Source organism: Fringilla coelebs (genome assembly GCF_963513975.1).
Source record: "Fringilla coelebs genome assembly, chromosome: 30".
Classification (NCBI taxonomy): Eukaryota; Metazoa; Chordata; class Aves; order Passeriformes; family Fringillidae; genus Fringilla; species Fringilla coelebs.
In genome coordinates, this window is record NC_140056.1 from 1,197,806 (window position 1) to 1,219,397 (window position 21,592).

The 21,592-nt window shown below is 67.1% G+C and overlaps 1 protein-coding gene across 4 annotated transcripts; it reads right to left on the reverse strand.

Annotated features, from left to right (window-relative positions):
• Positions 1-42: 42 nt before the first annotated feature.
• Positions 43-21,062, reverse strand: SMARCC2 (SWI/SNF related BAF chromatin remodeling complex subunit C2). Of its 4 annotated transcripts, none has more exons than XM_084223672.1 (29): positions 20,903-21,062; positions 20,643-20,762; positions 16,355-16,440; positions 15,960-16,041; positions 15,748-15,840; positions 15,596-15,665; positions 14,166-14,235; positions 14,007-14,082; positions 13,795-13,926; positions 13,597-13,712; positions 13,388-13,512; positions 13,227-13,286; positions 13,110-13,147; positions 12,787-12,917; positions 12,612-12,683; positions 12,416-12,529; positions 8,231-8,384; positions 8,013-8,105; positions 7,269-7,391; positions 7,097-7,159; positions 5,933-6,191; positions 4,331-4,492; positions 3,220-3,284; positions 3,016-3,145; positions 2,765-2,931; positions 2,546-2,680; positions 2,141-2,459; positions 367-828; positions 43-250 (listed from the first exon to the last, which is right to left on the reverse strand). In XM_084223672.1, the coding sequence occupies exons 1-29, from the start codon at positions 21,011-21,013 to the stop codon at positions 168-170; spliced, it is 3,711 nt and encodes a 1,236-aa protein (XP_084079798.1). In that variant the 5' UTR covers positions 21,014-21,062; the 3' UTR covers positions 43-167. The 4 variants fall into 4 exon arrangements, with proteins under 4 accessions (XP_084079798.1, XP_084079801.1, XP_084079800.1 ...); XM_084223675.1 differs by having other exon boundaries at positions 691-828; positions 20,903-21,061; XM_084223674.1 differs by lacking the exon at positions 8,013-8,105 and having other exon boundaries at positions 7,269-7,388.
• Positions 21,063-21,592: the final 530 nt, after the last annotated feature.

Here is a 21,592-nt window from a genome sequence, read left to right on the forward strand (position 1 = left end):
GCCGGGCCCCCCCGGGAGACCAACACTTAAATAAAATCCGGGACAATCATAAAAAAATACCGAAGCTGGGGGAGGGGAGGAAGAGGAAGAGGAGGAGGAGGAGGAGGGGTGGGGGAGGGCGGGGAGGGTCCTTGGAGGGGGGCGGGGAGGGGGCTGCGGCAGCGTCCTCACTGGGTGGGGGGCACGGGGGTGGGCACCGTGCTGGGGGTGGGCACCGAGAGGGGCTCCGGCTGCAGGGGGGGACCTTGGTCTGCGGGGAGAAATAAAGGGGAGGGGGCGTCACCAGCGGGGCCGGGGGCGGGGAGCACACCGAGCAGCGCCTCCCCCTCCCCTGTACGACCCCCTCGGCGCCCCCCAATTTCTCACCTGCGAGGAGGCCGGGGTTGGGAAGGTTGGGAAGGAGGCTCCCCTGCACGGCGGCCACGATGGCGGGGCTGTGCGCGGCGGCCGAGCCCCCCGAGCCCCCCGAGCCCCCCGGCAGCGGCGGCAGGGCCAGCCCGGCGGGGAGGGGGGGGTGGGAGTTGGGGGGCAGCCCCCCCCCCACCCCCGGCATGCTGATGCTGCTGGCCAGGGCCCCATGCAGCGGGACGGGGGCCGCGCTCGCGGGGAAGGGCTCGCCCGGGGGATTCGCCATGCTCGGGGGCACCGGGGGCATGCCGAAGGGCGCGGCGGCGGCCGCGGGGGCATTACCGGGCACGGCGGCGGGGCCGCTGCTGCTGCTGCTGCCGCTGCTGCTGCTGCTGCTGCCGCCGGCACCGGGCAGCGTCCCCGGCAGGCTCTGAGAGGGCGGCGGCGGCGGCGGCTGCTGCCCGGGGAACGGCACCGGGGCTGCGGGGAGAGAGCGCCGTGAGAGCCCCGCGCTTACGGAGAGCACCGTGAGACCCCCGGGCTCATGGGGAGAGCACCGTGAGACCCCCACCCTTATGGGGACAGCACCGTGAGAGCCCCGCCCTTATGGGGACAGCACCGTGAGACCCCCGCCCTTATAGGGAGAGCACTGTGAGACCCCCAGCCTTATCCAGGCACCCCTCAGGGCTGGGGCAATGGGGAGAGGGGAGAGCACCGTGAGACCCCCACCCTTATCCAGCCACCCCTCAGGGCTGGGGCAATGGGGAGAGGGGAGAGCACCGTGAGACCCCCACCCTTATGGGGAGAGCACCATGAGACCCCCACCCTTATGGGGAGAGCACCGTGAGACCCCCACCCTTATGGGGAGAGCACTGTGAGACCCCCACCCTTATGGGGAGAGCACCATGAGACCCCCACCGTTATAGGGAGAGCACCGTGAGACCCCCACCGTTATAGGGAGAGCACCGTGAGACCCCCGCCCGTATGGGGAGAGCACTGTGAGACCCCCACCCTTATGGGGAGAGCACCATGAGACCCCCACCGTTATAGGGAGAGCACCGTGAGACCCCCACCCTTATGGGGAGAGCACCCTGAGACCCCCACCCACTGCCCCAGCCCCTGGCACCAGGGACAGCACCAGTGACAGACCCCAACATCGAGACCCCCCCTCACCCCTGAGCACTGCAGAGAACACCCCCGAAGAGACCCCCACCCCTAAATCCTTAACACCACTGAGACCCCCACCCCAAACCCTCAGCCCCAGTGAGACCCCCATCCCCAAACCCTCAGCCCCAGTGAGACCCCCACCCCAAACCCTCAATGCCAGTGAGACCCTGACCTGAAACCCTCAGCTCCAGCAAGACCCCCAAACCCTCAATGCCAGTGAGACCCCCGCCCCTAAATCAACACCAGTGTGACCCCCAAACCCTCAATGCCAGTGAGACCCCTGCCCCAAACCCTCAGCTCCATTGAGACCCCCAAACCCTCAGCCCCAGTAAGACCCCCACCCCTAAATCCTCAACACCAGAGACCTGCACTTCCAAACCCTCAGCCCCAGCGAGACCCCCACCCCCAAACCCTCAGCCCCAGTGAGACCCCCGCCCCAAACCCTCAGCTCCAGCGAGATGCCCAAACCCCCAGCCCCAGTGAGACCCCAAAACCCCCAGCCCCAGTGAGACCCCCACCCACAAAAACCCCCTGCAAACCACCACCACCACCCCCCATCGGTGTCACCCCCACCCACCCCCCGGCCGCGGGGACCCCCCCAGCCCCCTCCCCACGCCGCACTCACCGTGCGGGCCCGCCGGGGCTCCCGGGGGCGGCGGCGGCTGCGGCGGGGGGGCGCCGGGCAGGGGCTGCCCCGCGGGCTCCACCATGGCGGGGCCGGGGCCGGGGCCGGGCGGCGCCGCCAGCGGGTGGGCGGCGGGGGCCAGGGGGGCGGCGGCGGCGGGCAGGGGCTGTGCCCCGGGGGGCAGCGGGGGCTGCTGCTGCTGCTGCTGCTGCTGCAGGTGCTGGAAGTGCTGCTGCCGGGCTCGCATCTCGGCGTATTTCAGCTGCTCCATGTGGAAGGCCTGGCGGTCGGCCAGCAGCTGCTGCCGCTGGTATTCCAGCTGGGAGGGACAGGAGGACACGAGGAGGGGTCAGCGGGGTGAGGAGGGGTGGGGACAAGCGGGTGCCACCCTGGGCGGGCACTCACGGCCTCCCGCTCGCGGTCCATGATGGTCTCCAGCTCCTCGAAGTGCCGCAGTTTGATCTCCAGCTTCTTCATCTGCGTCTCCACCAGCAGCGCCACCAGCGATTTGATCTTGCGCTCCTCCACGGCCGCCAGGTGCTGCCGGGTGACAACACGAGGGCTCAGCGGTGACACCGGAGCGTCCCCACCCTGCGGGAAGCCCTGCCCGGGGCTCGGGCTCACCTTGGCCTTGACGGCGGCGGCGGCCAGGGCGGCGGCGGCGGCCGTGGACAGGTTCCCCTCGCCGATGTCCCGCTCCACCTTGGCCTTGCGCTCGGCCTCGGGCTCCGAGGGCTCCTTGGGAGCCTCGTCCGGCCCCTCCTTCACCTCCTTGTCCTTCTCGGGCTCCCCTGTGGCCGGGTGGGGCCGTGTCAGGACGTTGTGAGGGGCTGGGGGCACACCCAGCCCCTCACAGGTGAGGGGTCCCCGCTCACCTGTGCTGTCACCGTCACCCTTGTCAGGCTCCTTCTCACCCTCCGCCTCCTTGCCCTTCTCCTCCTCCTTCTTGGGGGTCTCCCCGGGTTTCTCCTTGGCCTCCTCCTCGGCGCTGCCATCCCGGGGCTCCTGGGGAAGGACCAGCCCCGTGGGCGTCCAGCTCCTGCCCCGTTTGCCCCCCCAGACCCCCAGACCCCTTTTACCTTCGCCTCCTTCTTCTCCTCGGCCGGCTGCGCCTCGGCCCGCGCCTCCTCCGCCCCGCTCTCCTCTGGGGACACAGACCCGGGCTCAGACCCCCCTGCCACCCCCCGAGACCCCCTGATGGCTCAGACCCCCCTGCCATCCCCCCGAGACCCCCTGATGGCTCAGACCCCCCTGCCATCCCCCCCAGCCCCCCTGCCCAGCCCTGACCCCGGTGCCATCCCCCCCAGACCCCCTGATGGCTCAGACCCCCCTGCCATCCCCCCCAGACCCCCTGATGGCTCAGACCCCTCCTGCCATCCCCCCCAGACCCCTGATGGCTCAGACCCCTCCTGCCATCCCCCCCAGACCCCTGATGGCTCAGACCCTGGTGCCATCCCCCCCAGCCCCCCAGGAGCCCCTGCCCAGCCCCAACCCTGCTGCCATCCCCCCCAGCCCCCTCCCCAGACCCCGCTGCCATCCCCCCCAGCCCCCTGGCCCCTCTGCCATCCCCCCCAGACCCCTCCCCAGTCCCCCAGTGCCCACTGCCATCTCCCCCAGCCCCCCAGCCCCTGCTGCCATTTCCCCAGCCCCCTCCCCAGCCCCCAGTGCCATCCTCCCCAGCCCCCGACCCCACTGCCATCCCCCCCAGCCCCCAGTGCCATCCCCCCAGCCCCAGTGCCATCCTCCCCAGCCCCCTGCCCAGCCTCAGCCCCCTTGCCCAGCCCCAGCCCCCTGCCCAGCCCCCTGCCCAGCCCCATCCCCCTCCCCAGCCCCAGCCCCCGCTGCCATCTCCCCCAGCCCCCAGTGCCATCCTCCCCAACCCCCCCTGCCATCCCCCCTCCCCAGCCCCCAGTGCCATCCCCCCCAGCCCCCTCCCCATCCCCCTGCCATCCCGCCAGCCCCCTCCCCAGCCCCCTCCCCAGCCCCCTGCCCAGCCCCATCCCCCTCCCCAGCCCCCGCTGCCATCTCCCCCAGCCCCCAGTGCCATCCTCCCCAGCCCCCTGCCCAGCCCCATCCCCTTCCCCAGCCCCAGACCCCGCTGCCATCCCCCCATCCCCCTGCCAGCCCCCTCCCCATCCCCCCATCCCCAGCCCCCTCCCCATCCCCCCGCCCAGCCCCGGCCCCGCTGACCGGCGCGCTCGGGCTCCTCGGCGGCGGTGCCGGCGATGCCGCTGCTCTCCAGCCCGAAGGCGGGGTCGGCCTTGCCCGTCACCTTGGCCGCCTCCTCCACCTTGCGCACGTGAGCCTCCACCAGCGCCGTGGGCACCTCCTCCTTCATCTTGGAGAATTCCTCTGCGGGCACGACTCCTCAGCGGGACCCCCTCCCCACCCCGAGGGGTCCCCCGGACCCCCCCGGAGCCGGGGCTGCGCCCCCCAGCCCCACACAGCCCGGGGGGGGGCTCGGCCCGGCTGGTTAGAGAATGTTCTGGAAGGCTCATCCCATCCCCCCGGGAGTTGTTGCGTGTCCCCAGAGGACTCCCCACAGACTCGGGGGTCTCCCCGTGCTCCTCATCCCCCTCCCCACCAGACTGACCCCTGTAGGACAACCTATAGGATCCCATTCCCCTATAGGAACCCCTGTAGGGCTCATCCCTCTCCCCACAGGACTCATCCCACTCCTCACAGTGCCTGGCCCCTCTCTGGGCAGGACTCATCCTCTCCCCACAGTCCCTGTCCCTCTCCCCACATCCCCATCCCCTCTCTCTATAGCATTCATTCCTTTCCCTATAGCATTCATTCCTTTCCCTATAGGATTAATTCCTCTCCCTATAGGATTCATTCCTCTCCCTATAGGATTCATTTGTTTCCCTATACGATTCATTCCTCTCCCTATAGGATTCACCCACTCCCCACATCCCCGTCCCCTCTCCCTATAGGATTCATTCCTATCCCTACAGGACTCACCCATTCCCCACAGTCCTTATCCCCTCTCCCTATAGGACTCACCCACTCCCCACATCCCAATATCCCCCTCCCCACATCCCCACACCCCCATCCCCTCTCCCCACATCCCCATCCCCTCTCCCTATAGGACTCACCCACTCCCCACATCCCCCTTCCCACTCCCCACATCCCCCTCCTCTCTCCCCACATCCCCACATCCCCCTCCCCTCTCCCTATAGGACTCACCCACTCCCCACATCCCACATCCCCCTTCCCACTCCCCACATCCCCCTCCCCTCTCCCTATAGGACTCACCCACTCCCCACATCCCAATATCCCCCTCCCCACATCCCCACATCCCCACAACCCCATCCCCTCTCCCCACATCCCCTCTCCCCACATCCCCATCCCCTCTCCCTATAGGACTCACCCACTCCCCACATCCCCACATCCCCCTCCCCTCTCCCTATAGGACTCACCTACTCCCCACATCCCACATCCCCCTTCCCACTCCCCACATCCCCCTCCCCTCTCCCTATAGGACTCACCCACTCCCCACATCCCCACATCCCCTCCCCTCTCCCCACATCCCCATCCCCTCTCCCTATAGGACTCACCCACTCCCCACATCCCAATATCCCCCTCCCCACATCCCCACATCCCCCTCCCCTCTCCCCACATCCCACTCCCCACATCCCCATCCCCTCTCCCTATAGGACTCACCCACTCCCCACATCCCAATATCCTCCTCCCCACATCCCCCTCCCCTCTCCCCACCCCCCAGCCCCCCGTAGCCCCCTCCCCACCCCCCAGCCCCCTCCCCACCCCCCAGCCCCCTCCCCGCCCTACCCAGGGCGGACTTGGCGGCGGCCGAGGCCACGCGCGGGTCCACCACGGAGGCCAGGAAGGCCACGGTGCTCATGACGGGGTTGCCCGACTGGCTGAAGGGGATGGGCTGGTAGGCCAGGGGCCCCAGCGAGGCCTCCGAGTCCTCCAGGTAGGGATCCTCGATGGGCAGGCGCAGGAAGTGCAGGATGCACTCGTCCTGCGTGCGGCTGCCCACGTGCTCCGACACCTTGTTCCAGTCGTCCTTGTACATCTCCAGGGCCTGCGGGGCGCCCGGGCTCACAGGGACAGCCCTGTGTCCCCACACCCCAGCCCCTGTCCCCACGGCCCGTCACCGTATCCCCATCCCCTGTCCCGTCCCCACATCCCCTGGCCCCTGGCCCCACGGCCCGTCACCGTATCCCCTGGTCCCATATCCCTGTCCCCCATCCCCACATCCCCTGTACCCTGTCCCCACATCCCCTGTCCCCATTTCCCTGTCCCTACATCCCATCACTGTATCCCCTGTCCCCATATCCCATCACCATTTCCCCTGTCCCCATTTCCCTGTCCCCACATCCTGTCCCCACATCCCATCACCGTATACCCTGTCCCCATATCCCCTGTCCCCATTTCCCTGTCCCTACATCCCCTGTCCCCACACCCACATCCCCATCCCCACATCCCCTGTCCCCTCATCCCCTGTCCCCATATCCCCTGTCCTCATTTCCCTGTCCCCACATCCTCTGTCCCCATATCCCCTCTCCCCATATCCCCTATCCCCACCTCCCATGTTGTCCCCATGTCCCCTTGAGTCCCCACACCCCCTATCCCCACACCCCCTCAGGTCCCCCACATCCCCTGCTGTCCCTGCTGTCCCCTGCCCCTGCTGTCCCCACATCCCCTGCTGTCCCCTGTCCCCTGCTGTCCCCTGTCCCCACATCCCCTGCTGTCCCCTGCTGTCCCGTGCTGTCCCCCACATCCCCTGCTGTGCCCTGCTGTGCCCTGCTGTCCCCACATCCCCTGCTGTCCCCACATCCCCTGCTGTCCCCTGCTGTCCCCACATCCCCTGCTGTCCCCTGCTGTCCCCACGTCCCCTGCTGTCCCTGCTGTCCCCTGCTGTCCCCACACCCCCTGCTGTCCCCTGTCCCCTGCTGTCCCCTGCTGTCCCCTGCTGTCCCCACGCACCTCCAGCAGCAGCAGCGTCTCCTGCTCCGTCCACTCCCTGGTGGCGCTGGCGGCCGCTTTGCTCTGCGGGGACAGACACGGGGAGGGGGTGAGGAGCGGCGGGCCCGGGGGGCGCCCACCCACCCAGGGGTGCCCACCCACCCAGGGGGTGCCCACCCACCCACCCACCCACCTTGGAGGGCACGTTCTTCTTGGTGTACATGTCGGTGCGGAGCCCGAAGTTCTGCATGTCCGCCGGCTTCTCCTTGCCCTTGTCGGGGAAGTTCAGCATCTGCTGCGAGGCCGAGCTGGGCTGCTGCGGGTGGGGGGAGAGGGGACACGCTGGGCCGGGCCCGCGGGGCAGGACATCGGCGTGTCCCCTCCTCCCCGGTGTCCCGGAGAAGCCTTTTTGTCGCGGGGTGTGTCCCCTTCACGGGGTGTGTCCCCTTCACGGGGTGTGTCCCCATCACGGGGTGTGCCCCGGTCATGGGGTGTCCCCATCTCGGGGTGTGCCCCCATCACGGTGTCCCTGTCATGGGGTATCCCCATCTCGGGGTGTCCCCATCTCGGGGTGTCACCATCTCGGGGTGTGCCCCCATCACAGTGTCCCCATCTCGGTGTCTGTCCCCATCTCGGGGTGTGTCCCCGTCTCGGGGTGTCCCCATCTCGGTGTATGTCCCCATCTCGGGGTGTCCTCATCTCGGGGTGTGTCCCCATCTCGGGGTGTGTTCCCCTCACAGTGTCCCCATCACGGTGTGTCCCCATCACGGTGTGTCCCCATCACGGTGTCTGTCCCCCTCACGGTGTCCCCCCCGCGTCCCTGCTCCCCGGGGGCAGGGCGGCATGCGAGGGGGAGGAGGAGGAGGAGGAGGAGGAGGAGGGAAGGAGCCTTCCTCGGCCAGCGGCGGGGGGCACGGACCCCCAAGGAGCCGCCTACCAGCTCCGCCTTGCCCTTCACCGTCTCGCTGACCAGCTCCTCCATCTCCTTGCTCTTGCGGCCCGTCTTGGCGTCGCCGTCGCTCTGCCGGCCCTGAGGCACGGATCGAAGCTGTGCATCCCCCACCCCCCGCCCCACCCCGCGCCCGGCCCCCGCGGGGACCGGGGGGCGGCAGGGGGGGGTCGCGGTTCGGCGGGGCGGCCGCCCCCGGCACCCACCTGGGGCGTCTTGGGCTGCAGCGGCACCAGCCCCGAGGGCGTGTCGGCCAGCACGTGGAAGTGCGAGGTGGGCGGCGGGCCCATGGGCGTGGGGCGGCTCTCGGCGTCCACCTGGTAGTTGATGAGACCCCACTGCTCCAGGAAGGCGTGGACCCTGCGGGGAGCCGGGGTCAGAGCCCGCCGGGGCGGCCTGGGCAGCGGGGTGGGGTACCGACCACCCCTGTGACATGGGGACACTGACCGCCCCTGTGACAGGGTGACACCGACCACCCCTGTGACAGGGTGACACTGACCACCCCTGTGCCAGGGGACTGGACAGCCACCAGTGCCAGGGTGTGACACTGACCACCCCTGTGACAGGGTGACACTGACCGCCCCTGTGACACAGGAATGGACGGCTAGCAGTGCCAGGGTGTGACACTGACCACCCCTGTGCCAGGGTGACACTGACCACCCCTGTGACATGGGACTGGACATACACCAGTGCCAGGGTGACACTGACCACCCCTGTGACAGGGTGACACTGACCACCCCTGTGACATGGTGACACCGACCACCCCTGTGCCATGGGGACACTGACCACCCCTCTGACATGGTGACACTGACCACCCCTGTGACAGGGGACTGGACAGCCACCAGTGCCAGGGTGTGACACTGACCACCCCTGTGCCATGGGGACACTGACCGCCCCTGTGACAGGGTGACACCGACCACCCCTGTGACATGGTGACACTGACCGCCCCTGTGACATGGGGACACTGACCACCCCTGTGACATGGTGACACTGACCACCCCTGTGCCATAGGGACACTGACCGCCCCTGTGACAGGGTGACACCGACCACCCCTGTGCCAGGGTGACAGGGTGACACTGACCGCCCCTGTGACATGGTGACACTGACCGCCCCTGTGACATGGGGACACTGACCACCCCTGTGCCATGGTGACACTGACCACCCCTGTGTCATGGTGACACTGACCACCCCTGTGCCATGGTGACAGTGACCACCCCTGTGCCATGGTGACACCGACCACCCCTGTGACATGGGGACACTGACAGCCCCTGTGACATGGTGACATCAACCACCCCTGTGACAGGGTGACAGTGACCACCCCTGTGACATGGGGACACTGACCACCCCTGTGACAGGGTGACACCGACCACCCCTGTGACAGGGTGACACTGACCACCCCTGTAACAGGGTGACACTGACCACCCCTGTGACACCGGACTGGAAGGCCACCAGTGACAGGATGACAACCTCTGTGCCATGGTGACACCGACCACCCCTGTGCCAGGGTGACACCGACCACCCCTGTGACAGGGTGACAGGGTGACACTGACCACCCCTGTGACAGGGTGACACTGACCGCCCCTGTGACAGGGTGACAGGGTGACACTGACCGCCCCTGTGACAGGGTGACACCGACCACCCCTGTGCCAGGGTGACACCAACCAGCCCTGTGACAGGGTGACACTGACCGCCCCTGTGACAGGGTGACAGGGTGACACTGACCGCCCCTGTGACAGGGTGACACTGACCACCCCTGTGACATGGGACTGGACATACACCAGTGCCAGGGTGTGACACTGACCACCCCTGTGACACGGGAATGGACGGCCACCAGTGCCAGGGTGTGACACTGACCACCCCTGTGACATGGTAACACTGACCACCCCTGTGACACCGGAATGGACAGCCACCAGTGCCAGGGTGTGACACTGACCACCCCTGTGACAGGGTGACACTGACCACCCCTGTGACATGGTAACACTGACCACCCCTGTCCCACGGCCCTGGACAGTGCCAGGGTGCCACACCATTGGTGTGGACCCCACAGTGCCACTGGCACTGGACTCCTGCCACCCCCCTGGTGCCAAAATGACCCCCCTGCCCCAGTGGCACCGGATCCCTGCCACCCCTGGGGTGCCACACGGACCCCTGCCAACCCAGGGTGCCACACTGACCACTCAGCACTGTGCCACACGGACCCCTGCCACCCCTGGGGTGCCACACTGACCACTCAGCACTGTGCCACACTGATCCTCTGCCACCTCCAGGGTGCCATACTGACCACTCAGCACTGTGCCACACTGACCACTCAGCAGTGCCACACTGACCCCTGCCACCTCCAGGGTGCCACACTGACCCTCTGCCACCTCCAGGGTGCCACACTGACCCTCTGCCACCTCCAGGCTGCCACACTGACCCTCTGCCAGCTCTGGGGTGCCACACTGACCACTCAGCACTGTGCCACACTGACCCCTGCCAGCACCAGGGTGCCACACTGACCACTCAGCACTGTGCCACACTGACCACTCAGCACTGTGCCACACTGACCCCTGCCACCTCCAGGGTGCCGCACTGACCCCTGCCAGCACCAGGGTGCCACACTGACCACTCAGCACTGTGCCACACTGACCCTCTGCCACCTCCAGAGTGCCACACTGACCACTCAGCACTGTGCCACACTGACCCCTGCCAGCACCAGGGTGTCACACTGACCACTCAGCACTGTGCCACACTGACCCCTGCCACCTCCAGGGTGCCACACTGACCACTCAGCACTGTGCCACACTGACCCCGTGCCACCTCCAGGGTGCCACACTGACCCTCTGCCAACCCAGGGTGCCACACTGACCACTCAGCACTGTGCCACACTGACCCTCTGCCACCTCCAGGGTGTCACACTGACCACTCAGCAGTGCCACACTGACCCCTGCCAACCCAAGGTGCCACACTGACCACTCAGCTGTGCCACACTGACCCTCTGCCACCTCCAGGGTGACACACTGACCACTCAGCAGTGTGCCACACTGACCCTCTGCCAACCCAGGGTGCCACACTGACCACTCAGCACTGTGCCACACTGACCCTCTGCCAACCCAGGGTGCCACACTGACCACTCAGCACTGCGCCACACTGACCCTCTGCCACCTCCAGGGTGACACACTGACCACTCAGCAGTGCCACACTGACCCCTGCCAGCACCAGGGTGCCACACTGACCCCGTGCCAGCACCAGGGTGCCACACTGACCACTCAGCACTGTGCCACACTGACCCTCTGCCAACCCAGGGTGACACACTGACCACTCAGCACTGCGCCACACTGACCCTCTGCCACCTCCAGGGTGCCACACTGACCCTCTGCCAACCCAGGGTGCCACACTGACCACTCAGCACTGCGCCACACTGACCCCTGCCACCTCCAGGGTGACACACTGACCACTCAGCAGTGCCACACTGACCCTCCACCAGCACTGAGGTGCCACACTGACCCCCTGCCACCTCCAGGGTGCCATGGTGACCCTCCACCAGCACTGAGGTGCCATGCTGACCAGCACCAGGCCCCTGTCAGGACTGGGGTGCCAAACCAACCCCTAAACACCACGACCTCGGGACCCCTGCCAGCACCAGGGTACCAAACCATCCCTCAAACATCAGGAGAACGGGACCCCTGCCAGCACCTGGGTACCAAACTCCCAAACACCACGACCACAGGACCCCTGGCAGCACCAAGGTGCCAAACCACCCCTCAAACACCAGGAGCACGGGACCCCTGCCAGCACCAGGGTCCCAAACCCCCCCTCAAACACCAGGAGCACGGGACCCCTGCCACCCTGTGGGTACCAAACCCCCCCTCAAACACCACGACCTCGGGACCCCTGCCAGCACCGGGGTACCAAACCACCCCTCAAACACCACAACCACGGGACCCCTGGCAGCACAGGGGTGCCAGCCCAGCCCCCAAACACCAAGACCACCAGACCCCTGCCAGCCTATGGGTACAAACCAACCCCCAGAGAGCAGGAGCACGGGACCCCTGCCAGCACCAGGGTCCCAAACCACCCCTCAAACACCACGACCACGGGACCCCTGCCAGCCTGTGGGTCCCAAACCCCCCCTCAAACACCACAACCACAGGACCCCTGCCAGCACCAGGGTCCCAAACCCCCCCTCAAACACCACAACCATGGGACCCCTGCCACCCTGTGGGTATCAAACCACCCCTCAAACACCACGACCACGGGACCCCTGCCAGCCTGTGGGTACCAAACCACCCCTCAAACACCACAACCACGGGACCCCTGCCAGCACCAGGGTCCCAAACCCCCCTCAAACACCAGGACCACAGGACCCCTGGCAGCGCAGGGGTGCCAGCCCAGCCCCCAGCCAGACCCACCGCATGATGGCACAGACGTCCCCGGCCAGGTTCCTCCTGCAGGCCGTGGAGGTCAGGTACTCCTGCGGGTTCAGCCGGTACGTGTCGATCATGAAGTTCCGGTAGGCCAGGTATCTGCGGGGGGCACGGGGGGCTCAGCACCGGGCACGGCCCCCGGGGGGCTGCGGGCGGGCACCGGGAGGGGGTTTGGCCTCACATTTCGGGGGTCTTGGATTTGTTTTTGCCGTTGAAGAACTCGGGCAGGGCGCGGCGCTCGATGGCGTGGACGCTGCGGGAGGAGAGGCTCGGCTCGGGGAGGGCTCTGGGAGCGGCCTCCTCATCCTCAGGTGATGAAGGGCGGCCTGGGAGCCCCCCAGCAGGGCTGGCTGTACCTGTTGTAGTCGAACCAGGCGGCGTAGCTGGGGATGATGATGTGGTGGGTCTGCTCTGTCACGTTGTCCTCGTGCAGGTCGGGGTTCTTGGCCTGCTCCCCTTTGCTGCCGGTGCCGTTCTCCTCCTCGTCCTGCCCCACAGAGCAAAGGGACCCCCTTGAGCACCCTTCATCATCCTCACCCACAGCAGGATGAGACCAAGCACCCCGGCTGCAGCCCCAGGGGCGAGGGGAAGGGCAGAAAAGAGTGGTTTTGTACCCAAAAGAGGGGCAAGGAATGAGAGAGAGGCAGGTGATCATCAACACCACCTTCCCCGGGCTCACCTTGCCAGCTGTCTCCATGCTCTCATCTTCCTGCTCATCTGGAAGGGAGGACAGGGGTGGGTTTGGGCACTGCCAGGCCGGGGGTCCTGGGGCTCTGCTGTGGCTCCTCAGACTCACCCAGGTCTGTCATGGTGCCCCCCTTGACTGGCGCCGACTCCGAGTCCTTCTTGGTGTTGACTGCGGAGGGAAAGCGGTGCTGAGCACCCCAGGGACCCCTCCCACACTGCTGGGGACCCCAGAGGGGGTGGCTGCTGCCCCCCACCGCCCCCCACACTGACCTGTTTTGGGCAGGGTCACCTCCTCCACGTTGGGGACGGGCGAGGGCTCGTCCATGTCCTTGGTCAGGTCCTCCTGCTCCTCCTCGCGGTGCCCACGCTTGGATTTGTTATAGGGGGTGGAGGGTCTGCCAAGGGAGAGACCCCCATCACCACCGACCCCAGGGCTGAACTGCCCCCCCTCCAGACCCCCCAGACCCCCCCCAGCTCACCCCTTCTTGGCGTTCTTCTTCTTGGCCTCGGGCGTGGGCGAGGGAGAGGGCGAGCGCTTCCTCTTCTTGTAGTTGCCCCCCTTCTTGTCCCGCCGGTCCGAGTCGGGGCTGTTCACCTGGGGGGCACCGTGGGGGTCCAGCTGAGCAGGGTGAGACCCCCCAGGACCCCTCCCCGAGGGGCTCTGAGCCGGCTCTGACCTCGTCTGTCAGCGTCTTGGCCGAGATTTTCTTCCTGCGGGTGACGGGGCTCTTCTCGTCGGTCACCTCGTAATCCTCCTCGTTCATCCACTCGTTGAAGGTGTCCGTGTCCAGGATCCACTTGGCGTGGACCTGCCGGGCAGGGGAGGGGCTGGGTCAGGCCAGGGAGGGGGGCTCCAGGTGTCCCCCAAACCCGGGGGTCCCCCCGGTACCTTGCGGGGCTTCTCCGGTGTCGGGGGATCCTCCACGGACGCCTCGATCTCGCTGGCCGGGATCCAGGTGTCATAGCTGGGGGGGAACGGGGTCAGAGCGGCACTCGCAGCGATTTGGGGGGACACAGGGGGTCCCCGAAATCTTCCTGCCCCCCTCACCTGTCGGGGTAGTACCCCCAGTGCAGCAGCACCTGCTTGTCACGCTTCATGACGGGCCGGACCCACTCCTCTGCAGGACAGACGGACAGGCCGGGCTGAGCACGGATCCTGGGGATCCTCCAGCCCCCTGTGCCCCCCAAAACCCCCTCCTGCACCCCCTGGAGCCCCCCGTGACCCCCCACACTGCCCTCCTGCACCCACATTCCTGTGGATACCCCCACCCCCCTGTGACTCCCCCAAACTCCCCTCAGGCACCCACCTTCCTCTGCCCACGCTGGAGCCCCCCAAACTCCCTTCCTGCACCCCCCAGAACCTCCCGTGACCCCCCCTGTGACCCCCCCCCAGACCCCCCTCCTGCACCCACCTTCCTCTGCCCCCCCAGAACCCCCTGTGACCCCCCAAACTCCCTCCTGCACCCCCCAGAACCCCCTGGAGCCCCCCAGCCCCCCTCCTGCACCCCCCAGAACCCCCTGTGACCCCCCTGTGACCCCCCAACCCCCCTCCTGTACCCCCCAGAACCCCCCGTGACCTCCCAAACTCCCCTCTTGCACCCCCTGGAGCCCCACAAGCCCCCCTGCTGCACCCCCTGGAGCCCCCCAAACCCCCCTCCTGCACCCCCCAGAGCCCCCCATGACCCCTCTGTGACCCCCCAAACCCCCTCCTGCCCCCCCTGGAGCCCCCCAAGCCCCCCTCCTGCACCCCCTGGAGCCCCCCAAGCCCCCCTCCTGCACCCCTGGAGCCCCCCAAGCCCCCTGGAGCCCCCCAAATCCCCCTCCTGCACCCCCCAGAACCCCCTGTGACCCCCCTGAAGACCCTCAAGCCCCTCTCCTGCACCCCCTGGAGTCCCCCAAGCCCCCCTGCTGCACCCCCCAGAACCCCCTGTGACCACCCCTGGAGCCCTCCAAGCCTCCTCCTGCATCCCCTGGAGCCCCCCAGAACCCCCTGTGACCCCCCTGTGACCCCCCAAACCCCTCTCCTGCACCCCCCAGAACCCCCTGTGACCCCCCTGAAGCCCCCCAGAACCCCCTGTGACCCCCCTGGAGCCCCCCAGAACCCCCTGTGACCCCCCTGTGACCCCCCAAACCCCCCTCCTGCACCCCCCAGAACCCCCTGTGACCCCCCTGAAGCCCCCCAGAACCCCCTGTGACCCCCCTGGAGCCCCCCCAGCCCCCCTGCTGCACCCCCTGGAGCCCCCCAAGTCCCCCTCCTGCACCCCCAGAGCACCCCCAGAGCCCCCCAAGCCCCCCTCCTGCACCCCCGAAGCCCCCCAAATCCCCCTCCTGCACCCCCCAGAACCCCCTGTGACCCCCCTGTGACTCCCCAAATCCCCCTCCTGCACCCCCCAGAACCCCCTGTGACCCCCCTGGAGCCCCCCAGAACCCCCTGTGACCCCCCTGAAGCCCCCCAAATCCCCCCCCTGCTGCACCCACCCTCCTCCAGGTTGGCGGGCACGGGGCAGACGATGTGCGACGCGTTGCTCTTGTCCTCGGTCACGGTGCCCTGCCACAGCCAGGGGACAAACCCAGGGTTAAACATGGCCATGAGCCCCCCCTGTGCCCCCCACCCTGGCACTGCCACCCACCTGGTGCCTCTTGACGATGTCCTTGAGCTTCCCCAGCAGCTTGGGCTCGATCTCCTGGTGCAGGAAGATGTTGGGCCGCGCCAGGCAGTTGTTCTGGGGAAGGAAGGAAGGAGGGAAGGAGCAGAGATGTGAATTGAGGATTTGGGGGGGGACACAGAGATGGGGAGGGGTCTTGGGGTGGGTGTGGGGATGGGATGGGGGGGGGGTCTCACCTGCACCAGGGATTTCTCGATGGTCATGAACATCTCCACGTTGCGGTCCATGCGCGAGGGATTCTGGAAATCGAAACGCCGCCTTATTGGAAGAAAAGAGCGACTCTCATGAAAGCCACAGCTCAGGTCTCCTCGTCAGCACCCCGAATTTGGGGAATTTGGGGAATTTGGGGAGGGGGAGGGGAGTGGGATATGTTTCTGGACCCCATCAGGGTCCATAGTGACAGAGGGGGGGACACGTCCCAGCCCCGTTTGCTCTGCAGGTGACAGCGCCACAACCGCCCCACCCCCGGCCGAGCCCACCCCTGGAGGGGACCCCCACCCCCATCACCCCCATCCCCCCGCCCAGGGACCCCCCAGGACCCCCAGCCCGATGGGTGCAGGTGGGTGCTCACCATCCTTGGTCGCTCTTGAATTTATAGGCGGCTGCCAGGATGTGGCACAGGGCTCCCCCCGCCTTGAAATCCAGGAAGCATTTGATCTGCAAGGGGACAGGGGTCAGGGGACAGGGACAGCGCCCTGCTGGGGGCACACCAACTCCTCGGGGTGACATCCCCTCGCTGGGGTGACACCCCCATGGCTGGGTGCCATCCCCACGTCTGGGTGCCATCCCCATGCCTGGGTGACACCCCCATGCCTGGGTGACATCCCCATGGCTGGGTGACATCCCCATGTTTAGGTGACAACCCCATGCCTAAGTGACATCCTCACGTCTGGGTGCCATCCCCATGTCTGGGTGCCATCCCCATGGCTGGGTGACATCCCCATGTTTAGGTGACATCCCCATGTTTAGGTGCCATCCCCTTGTTTGGGTGTCACCCTCTCATGGGGTGACATCCCCTTGTCTGGGTGTCACCCTCTCATGGGGTGCCATCCCCTCCCTAGTGTGACAACCCTAACTAGGGTGCCATCCCCTTGTTGGGGTGCCATCCCCATGTTTAGGTGACAACCCCATGCCTAGGTGACATCCCCTTGTCTGGGTGACATCCCCTCATAGGATGGCATCCCCCTGTTGGGGTGACAGCCCCATGTTTAGGTGACATCCCCACCTCTGAGTGACATCCCCTTGTCTGGGTGCCATGCCCATATTTAGGTGCCATCCCCTTGTTTGGGTGCCATCCCCTTGTTTGGGTGACATCCCCTTGTCTGGGTGCCATCCCCACGTCTGGGTGTCACCCTCTTACCGGGTGTCACCCCCTTGTTGGGGTGCCATCCCCACGTTTAGGTGACACCCCCATCTCTGAGTGACATCCCCATGCCTGGGTGACAACCCCACGTCTGGGTGTCCCCCTCTCATGGGGTGCCATCCCCTCCCTAGTGTGACAACCCTAACTAGGGGGCCATCCCCTTGTTGGGGTGCCATCCCCATGTTTAGGTGACAACCCCATGCCTAGGTGATATCCCCTTGTCTGGGTGACATCCCCTCATAGGATGGCATCCCTCTGTTGGGGTGACAGCCCCATGTTTAGGTGACATCCCCACCTCTGAGTGACATCCCCTTGTCTGGGTGCCATCCCCTTGTCTGGGTGACATCCCCATGTCTGGGTGTCACCCTCTCATGGGGTGCCATCCCCTCTGTAGGGTGACAATCCTAACTAGGGTGTCATCCCCTTGTTGGGGTGCCATCTCCATGTTTAGGTGACACCCCCATATCTGGGTGACACCTCCATATCTGGGTGCCATCCCCATCTCTGGGTGACATCCCCATGTCTGGGTGCCATCCCCACATCTGGGTGCCATCCCCATGTTTAGGTGACACCCCCATATCTGGGTGCCATTCCCACGTCTGGGTGCCATCCCCTTGTCAGGGTGACATCCCCTCACTGGGGTCCCACCCCCTGTCCCAGGTGCCACCTCCTTGGGGCTCTGTCCCCAAGCTGGGATGGGTCCCTGCAGTGGTGTAGCACTGTCCCCAGTTGGGGACCTGTCCCTGTGTGGGGACATTGTCCCCAGGTCCTTGGGGGCTGTCCTGGGGTCCTTGGGGCAGTGTCCCCTTGGCATTCTGTCCCTGTGTGGGGACATTGTCCCCAAGTCCTTGGGGGCTGTCCTGGGATCCTTGGGGCAGTGTCCCCCTGGGATTCTGTCCCTGGGTGGGGACATTGTCCTCTGGGGGCTGTCCTGGGGTCCTTGGGGCAGTGTCCCCTTGGGATTCTGTCCCTGGGTGGGGACATTGTCCTCTGGGGCTGTCCTGGGGTCCTTGGGGCAGTGTCCCCTTGGGACTCTGTCCCTACCGTGCTCTGTCCCTGTGTGGGGACATTGTCCCCAGGTCCTTGGGGGGTGTCCCCTGCTTGAGGCCCTGTCCCAGATTTGAGGTGTCCCCTTTTGGGACACTGCTCCTGGCAGGGCACTGTCCCTGTGTGGGGACATTGTCCCCTGGTCCTTGGGGACAGTTCCCAGCAGGACGGTGTCCCATGGTCCCTGGCACTGTCCCTGACCAGGGCACTGTCACTGGCTGCTGTCCATGGTCAGCTGCTGTCCCCAAGCCACCCAAGGCTGAACGGTGTCACCAGGGCCACGTCCCTGAGGCTTTGGCTGCTGTCCCTGCTCAGGGTTGTCCCCAGGGCTGTCCCCAGGTATTGGGGTGCTGTCCCTGCTCAGGGTTGTCCCCAGGGTTGTCCCCAGGGCTGTCCCCAGGTATTGAGGTGCTGTCCCTGCTCAGGGTTGTCCCCAGGGCTGTCCCCAGGGCTGTCCCCAGGTATTGGGGTGCTGTCCCTGCTCAGGGTTGTCCCCAGGGCTGTCCCCAGGTATTGGGGTGTTGTCCCTGCTCAGAGCTTTGTCCCCAGGCCTTTGGGGACACTGGGGATGTGTCCCCAGGGCTGTCACTCTGTCTCTGGGGCACTGTCCCCGCTCAGGACCTTGTCCCTGGTCATCACTGTCCTTGTCCCCTTTGGGCTCTGTCCCAAGGTTTGGGGTGCTGGTCCTGCATTTTTGGGATGCTGTCCCCACTCAGGCCGTGTCCCCACCTCACTGTCACCCCGTCCCTGGGTGCTGTCCCCAAGCACTGGGGTTCTGTTCCTGCTGTCCCTGGGTATTGGGGTGCTGTCCCCACTCAGGGCCTTGTCCCCTGTTCTTTGGGGCCATTTTTGGGGGCTCTGGAGTGTTCCCACGGAGCTTTGTCCCCAGATTTTTGGGGTGCTGCCTGTGGCTCACTGGGGCCTTGTCCCAGGGTCATGGGGGTCTGTCCCCAGGCTTGAGGGCACTGTCCCTGCTCAGGGCACTGTCCCTGCTCATCGGGGCCATGTCCCCAAATCCCTGGGGCCCTGTCCCTGGGCACTGAGGGGACATCCTGAGTACTGGGATGCCTCCCCTGGATATTGGGGCGCTGTCCCCAATCTGGGCATTGTCCCCTCTTCTTTGGGGCTCCTCCCTGGGTCCCTCCAGGACCCCATCCCAAGGCCACCCCTGCACCTCGGGGGCACTGTCCCCAGCTCTGAGCCTTGTCCCTGCCCACCAGGGCCATGTCCCCTGTCTGAGCCTTGTCCCTGCCCACCAGGACCATGTCCCCAGCCCTGTGGGGTCCTGTCCCCACATCTTTGGGGTGCTCTCCCCAACCTGGGCTTTGTCCCCTATTTTTCAGGGCTCTCCCCCAGCTCACCCCGGATTCATGAGGGTCCATCCCTGCACCTCTGGGGCCATGTCCCCAGCTCTGAGCCTTGTCCCTTTCCATCAGGGCCGTGTCCCCAGCTCTGAGCCTTGTCCCTTTCCATCAGGGCCATGTCCCCTCTCTGAGCCTTGTCCCTTTCCACCAGGGCCATGTCCCCTCTCTGAGCCTTGTCCCTTTCCATCAGGGCCATGTCCCCAGCTCTGAGCCTTGTCCCTGCCCACCAGGACCGTGTCCCCAGCCCTGTGGGCTCCTGTCCCCACATCTTTGGGGCGCTCTCCCCAACCTGGGCTTTGTCCCCCGCTCTTCAGGGCTCTCCCCCTGTTCACCCCGGATCCACGAGGGTCCATCCCTGCACCTCTGGGGCCATGTCCCCTGTCTGAGCCTTGTCCCTTTCCACCAGGGCCGTGTCCCCTCTCTGAGCCTTGTCCCTTTCCATCAGGGCCATGTCCCCTGTCTGAGCCATGTCCCTGCCCACCAGGGCACTGTCCCCAGCCCTGTGGGGTCCTGTCCCCACATCTTTGGGGCGCTCTCCCCAACCTGGGCTTTGTCCCCCATTCTTGGTGGCCCTTCCCCAGCTCACCCTGGATCCACGAGGGTCCATCCCTGCACCTCGGGGGCACTGTCCCCTGTCTGAGCCTTGTCCCTTTCCATCAGGGCCATGTCCCCTGTCTGAGCCTTGTCCCTTTCCATCACGGCCGTGTCCCCAGCTCTGAGCCTTGTCCCTTTCCATCAGGGCCATGTCCCCTGTCTGAGCCTTGTCCCTTTCCATCAGGGCCGTGTCCCCAGCTCTGAGCCTTGTCCCTTTCCATCAGGGCCATGTCCCCTCTCTGAGCCTTGTCCCTTTCCACCAGGGCACTGTCCCCAGCCCTGTGGGCTCCTGTCCCCACATCTTTGGGGCGCTCTCCCCAGCCTGGGCTTTGTCCCCCATTCTTGGTGGCCCTTCCCCATCTCCCCCCGGATCCACGAGGGTCCATCCCCACTCCCCCCGCTCCGAGCCTTGTCCCCAGCTCCCCGCGCGTCCCCCGCCCGCCCCGAGCGGGCCCGGCCGCGCTGTCCCCGCGTCCCCCCGCGGCTCTCACCGGCAGCTTGGTGAGGGGCGCGTTGCTGACGTGCTTGCCGAACACCTCCTCCTGGAACTGCAGCAGCTGCACCACCAGGCTCGACAGCGACTTGTTGGTGGGGGGCTCGGCCTGGATGTACTGCGGGGCCGGGGGCTCAGCGCGGCCGCCGCGGCCGCTGAGGGGAGGGGGGGGCGCGATGGCGGCGGCGGCGGCGCCGTGACAGGCCGGGCCCGGCGGGGCGGCGGGCGGGCGGCGGCGCCGCGGCTCCGCGGACCTACCTTCTTGTAGTTCTTGCCGAGCCAGAGCCGCACGTTGTCGAACTGGCTGACGGTGTCCGAGGCCTCGTAGTACTTGACGTTGGGGCCGCCGTCCTTCTTCCGCACCGCCATCTTGAGCGGGCCGGGCCGCGCCGCCGCCTCCGCCCGCCACTGCCGCCCCCTGCCGGCCCCGCGCCGCCACTGCCGCCGCCGCCGCCGCTCGCTGTCCCCGCTCCCGCTGTCCCCGCTGTCCCCGCTGTCCCCGCTGTCCCCGCTGTCCCCGCTGTCCCCGCTGTCCCCGCTCCCGGTCGCTGTCCCCGCCGCTCGCACCGGCCCCGGTCGTTGTTACAGCCCTGCCGCCCCACTCGGTGCTCTCCCGCTCCCGCTGCCGCCCCCTGCCGGTGCCGCTCCCGCGCTGCCGCCTCCGCCGCTCCCGCCCGGTGTTGCCGCTGCCGGTGGCTGTTCCCGCTCCCGCTCGGTTTTACCGGGTCCAGTCGATGTTCCGCCTCCCGCACCGCCGCCCCCGATGGTTTTTCACCACCGCGATCGTTGTTCCCGGCCCCGCCACCCCCGTTGTGCCGCCCGCCGCCGGTCCCGCCGCGCCCGCCACCGCCTCCTGCTGGTCCCGCTGCCGCCGTTCCCGCTGTTCCCCGGGCGCTGCTCCCGGCCCCGGGCGCTGTTCCGGGCCCCGAGCCCCCGCTCCACCGAGCG

Bases quoted from the DNA above. Each gene is read 5' to 3' on its own strand.
- SMARCC2 (XM_084223672.1), bottom strand. From the start codon at position 21,013: ATGGCGGTGCGGAAGAAGGACGGCGGCCCCAACGTCAAGTACTACGAG. The intron at 13,148-13,226 runs GTGAGTCTGAGG...CCTCCCTTCCAG, and splicing joins GGGCACCATGACAGACCTGG to ATGAGCAGGAAGATGAGAGC. The intron at 12,918-13,109 runs GTGAGCCCGGGG...TCTGTGGGGCAG, and splicing joins GCATGGAGACAGCTGGCAAG to GACGAGGAGGAGAACGGCAC.